Raw genomic sequence first — 5,056 nt, 5'->3', positions numbered from 1 at the left:
ATTTCATTTTATCTATAGAAAACTCACATTAAGTGTTTTCTTATGTAGGTAAAAATCTGTTCAACAACCTGTTAAAATACACCAGAACGCAGGAAATGACATTTACTTCTTTAAAATTTTCTGGGGGAGGACCCCCAGACCCCCTACCAGTGGGTCCCCCCAACATTACAAATACTTACTCTGGTTTTTTGTCTCTGAATGTTATAAAATCAGTGATATTATCTGTGAAATTACAAACTGAACATCTGTTGGTGAATCCATAGCTTTATATTGTCATAGTTTTCAGTTAGTCATTTTTACAAACACATCATAAATTGTCTGTTATAGATATTAGAGATATTAGTTTTGGTGTGCCACCCCTGGTTTTTCAGTGGCCCCCCCATGGCCCCTCCCTGAAAAAATCTTCTGCAGGCGCCACTGTGTTTCACCTCCCATAAACCTACTGTAGCTCCATGTGAAGGTGTGCACAGTGCAAAGTGTTCCTGTGTGTTTCAGGTGGTCCACCCAGGTGTCAGGAGGCAGGTGGAGATAGACCTGCTGCTCATGAAAGCAGGCAGCTGGCTTCTGCACCGCCTGCCTGGACTCAAATGGCTCAGCTTGTGTGAAGTCGTGGAGGAATTTGAGAAGCTCATGACCAAACAGGTGGTTATATAAATTCAGTTCTGCAGCCATGTATGACACAAAGCAGCCGCATGTGTCTTGTGTCAAAGCCAGACTTGATCCATATCTTCCAACAACTTGAATCAATGAGCTTCTTGGAGTTGGACTTTTCACATTTTGTTCAGGTGACTTAAAAATGTTCTTCCAGATCGATCTGCGTTTTGAGGCCAGAAACATGGAACGTTTCAGAGAAAACTTCCGCGACGTCGACTACGTCAAGTTTCCAACTCCGTTAAAACCGTTTGTGACCAGAAACATTTTAGTGGAAACCTTTGAGGTGAGTTTCTGAGAGTAAAACTGACTCCTGAAGTATTACATGATGATTTCATAAAAAGATCAAACAAATAAATCCATGTCCCTTTTTTCTTTTTGTTAAGGAAAGTGAGCTCATTTCTTTCTACCTGAGTCCTGTGATTCCTAAAGAGGTGAAGCAGAAAATCGCCAGAATTGGAGTGGACACCCTGCTGAAGATGGTAAGATACACCAGTGTTTCCCCTAGGAAACTGGTTTTGGCGGGGGGGACGCTACTTGTTTGTTGTTGATAAGCCTGAGGGGTCTGTTGACTGACCTTTGTATTTGTTCAAATAATAGTTATGGGCAGGTTACAATATAAAAATGTTTGTTATAATCATGTCTTGTGATTATTTGACNGTGCAGAGACATCGCAGGAGGACCTCTGTGGAGCGCAGCACCGAGGACGGTCTGTTTTATGATTTTAACAGAGTTGCTGGTTTTGTGTACATGTGTGCAAACTACCAGTAAGTGATTTGGTTTTCTGTTTCTTGTTATTTTGGTTGTTTGTATGAGTGTGGACTGTTTGAGATATTGCTGCACGTGTTGTGACCTTCACCATGGCGCAGTTTGCTGCCTTTAATTAATGCCATATGTGTTGCTTATGGGATGGAAATGCTTGAATATTATCAATAATATGTTTAGTAGTCCCAAATGTTTACTTCCTTGTGGTTTTTTGATGTTTATTTTTGTATTCGAATATTTGCCGAATGTCTCAGCAATTAATATTAATAATGCAAGTTGTAGCCTAAATTACTGTAGGTAGGTAGGCAATTGGATGAATGCCACACTTTAATTGTTGGTACATATTTATTTTGGGATCTAAATTTCAGAGTTATTCTATTATCACTATGTATTGCTATAATCCTTTATTATTTATTTGAGAGACTTGTTATAGTCTAATTTATATCTGTATATTGTTTATTTGTTTCTGTTACAGAACCACATATACACACTTATGTGTACTGACCTTAAGAAAATAAAGAAAAAGAAAGAAAATTATAGGACATCTTTAGTGTACCTGAGTGAAGTTGCACCCCCACCCCCCCCTTCCACCACCACCACCACCTTCTTCAAATCAGACAAAATGGGTGTCAATCAACTCGGCTACATTTGTGCTGGTTTGTGCAGCAAAAATTTTCATTTGTGCTGCTTTGGCTTTGAAGTTATCAATGAAAGCGTAAAGGTCAAAAGGTCAACCAAGTCCCCCCACTTTTATGAAATCAAACAAAATTGGTGTCAAATGTTTGTGCTATGTTTGTGCTGGTTTGTGCAGCAAAATTTTTTGTTTGTGCCACTATCATTTTAGAGATACAAAGAAGTGTTTCTAGAGGTCACCCAAGGTCAACCAGCCCCCCCACCTTCTTCAAATCAGGCAAAATGGGTATCAATCAACTCGGCTACGTTTGTGCTGGTTTGTGCAGCAAAAATTTTCATTTGTGCTGCTTTGGCTTTGAAGATATTAAAAGAAAAGTTTCTAGAGGTCATCCAAGGTCAATGAACACCTTTTCATTGTGAAACTGTGAATTTTATTTAAATTACAAGTTGATAACCTATGAATATGAATAATTAAATTTTAACCTGGAAGAAATTCAAACTAGGTCTTATTTAGAATGAACAGGTAGGTACAACCATAGACATAATATAAGGATGGACGCCTCATGGACCGCTCTCGCCTATTGTTGCTGACAAGATTTAGGGCGGCCATCTTGGAGCGGTCCACTGCTTCACGCTTTCACCAAGGAGCAGTTCTGTTTCGTGTAAGCTCCGCCCTCTAAGGCTATCGCAGATGGGTACCCCCACGCGCGCTCGCGCATTCTGAAGAACCAGTAGTCCACGCCCACGTGTCGTGGGCCTCACCTCGGTCCGTATAAAAGGGGAGGACGGACCTGAGTTCAGCTCCCCTTTTTCTTCAGCTTCGGCATTCGACATGTAACCATAGAAGACGCCCATACATGTAAGTGCTATGATTCTTTTATATTGACATGGAATTCGTGCCCGGCGCCACTGAGCTATGATCCGCGTAGCCGTCCTTCCGGGCTGCTCGGGGATCGGTTTTTCCCCGGCACAACCCGTTTTTTCACTCCGGTCTCCTTCCTCGGAAGAAGGTTAATCGTGGTTTAGCTAGCATATATTTTCCCGCGGGTGCCCCCGCGGTGCGGTATTATGCTAAGCTAAGGCGCCGGACATCTTCGTGCCTCCACAGAGTCCCCGTTTTTTATAGCCGCTACTAACTCACTCGTTACACGGATGTGGTAGCTAGTAGTTAAGGCCTTCAGACATCGACATTTTCAGCCAGGACTGGACTGGAAGCTTTCCCAGATATTTCGGATCATGCGCTTCTCATCTCGGCATGGTCTGAGCTATCTTCTCCGGGGACGGAGGCTCAGGCTAGCGGGTTTCCTGCCGGAGATCACGGCGGCAAACTAGCTAAGCCAGTTAGCCACCTAGCTAAGCTAAGCAGTGCGCTAGTCTCAGCGTTTTTGCGCCGAACTGTACCCCGCTTTTCAGTCGAGAAGCTGGAGTCAGGGTGCTGCCGCCTGGTGTAGCTTCTAGCCACGGACGTGCCATGTAGCTTGACCAGGGCAGTTGCAGACTGCTGCTAGCTGGTTTGTAACACATGATGTGTTGGCTGCTATTGGCTCGCTCGCAACACGGAGGTGTTAGCTAGATGGCTTAAGGCATTCTGTGGTCGTGCTCCCAGCCAGGACTGGACTGGGAGTTCACCCAGACCGTTTAGCCAAGATGGGTTTTGCCCCTAGCATGGAGATGCTAGCTGCAATGCTAGGAGTTGCTTACTCCAAGCTGAAAGCTCCGGTCTCGTTCCACGCGGACGTGACAAAGTGGAGGGGGTGACTGTCTTCGGCTCTTGCCGGTCCCAGTACTGGAATCTTCATCCTCCATGGTCTTCGTCACTGAGGTGAAGCGGTCTGCCGGATGGCGACTTTTTCTTCTCACAAGCGGTAGACCAGCAGCTTGGCAGCTGGGCCGACCGGTCCCGTCATCGTACGGCACAGTCGGGTGCTGCAACTTGCAACATCACTCCCCAGGCTGTCATCTTAAAAACGCGACGGGACCACAGCACAGAGGCCAGCACGAGTTTGAATCTCTGTGCTGTTTAGGCCGGGTGTGCGTCCTGCATCGTGGTTTGGAAACAGGAGAAATGTGTATGGCTAAGGCTAGGTCCGCTAGTCTGAAACTAGCTGGCCTCTGGTCCTTGCTAAACACAGTTTGAATCTCTGCGCTGTTTAGGCCTGGTGTGTGTCCTGCATCATGGTTTGGAAGCAGGAGAAATGTGTATGGCTAAGGCTAGGTCTGCTAGTTCTGAAACTAGCCGGCCTCTGGTCCTTGCTAAACAGTCACACACAAAAACGTCTTCTCCCACCGTTACACATTCGGTGGCCCGTTCGGCCCCTTCGTGGCCGGCAAACACACACACACACACTCTTCTCTTCACCCCGCTGGTGAACAGCGGACATAAGACAGACAGCATGAGCCACATCACAAGCAGGGGTGTGTCACCCTCCCGCTTCGTTTCAGCATGAGTCCACCAATCACAGCCACGCGATGAGCGCTGTGTTTTGACTCCACTGAAACTCGCCTTAACTCATGCTCACGTACGGCCCCGGAGGCAATCCCTCCCGGGCCGCATTCATAACGACGGCACGCAGGGCTCCCCGGAGCTCCTGCACAGCCCCTTCGAGCAAAGCCTCCCATGGGTCACACGAGAGAGCGTGACGGCGGCGAAGGCTCTGCATGGACCGGTTGCTACGACAACCGTTCTACAACAGGCGCATGCGCTAGCTCTCTCAGAGCGCAGCTCCGTCTGGGTACACACCTGTCCTCTGGACAAGTGGATGAAGCGCTTGATAAAAAAATGGGTTACAGGTTGCAGTTTGCAACCAAGCCTCCCCGTTTTTCAGCAGGATCCTGGAGACCCACTTGTCGTCTCCTCAGCAGGATCTCGCTCTTCAAGCAGAGCTTCAGGAACTCCTAAACAAGGAAGTCATTTCCAGAGTTCCAAGTGGGAAGGAATACGAGTGTTTTTATTCCCGGTATTTCCTTGTTCCCAAAAAACGGGTGCAATGAGACGGATCCTGGATCT

The 5,056-nt window shown here is 46.5% G+C and overlaps 1 protein-coding gene across 1 annotated transcript in view; it reads left to right on the top strand.

The window, feature by feature from the left end:
- adck2 (aarF domain containing kinase 2) overlaps positions 1 to 1,133 on the top strand; it is a gene marked incomplete at its 3' end in the record, with an annotated part of 4,124 nt that extends 2,991 nt beyond the window's left edge. The window contains 3 exon segments of the mRNA XM_014033937.1: positions 496 to 642; positions 809 to 937; positions 1,038 to 1,133. Of these exon segments, the coding sequence (XP_013889391.1) occupies positions 496 to 642; positions 809 to 937; positions 1,038 to 1,133 (372 nt within the window).
- Between the last annotated feature and the right edge of the window lie 3,923 nt (positions 1,134 to 5,056).

The sequence above is a fragment of the Austrofundulus limnaeus genome, unplaced genomic scaffold, assembly GCF_001266775.1.
Source record: "Austrofundulus limnaeus strain Quisiro unplaced genomic scaffold, Austrofundulus_limnaeus-1.0 Scaffold1904, whole genome shotgun sequence".
Classification (NCBI taxonomy): domain Eukaryota; kingdom Metazoa; phylum Chordata; class Actinopteri; order Cyprinodontiformes; family Rivulidae; genus Austrofundulus; species Austrofundulus limnaeus.
Note: the sequence above shows the minus strand (reverse complement) of the source record. Positions and strands in the feature narration are given on the sequence as shown.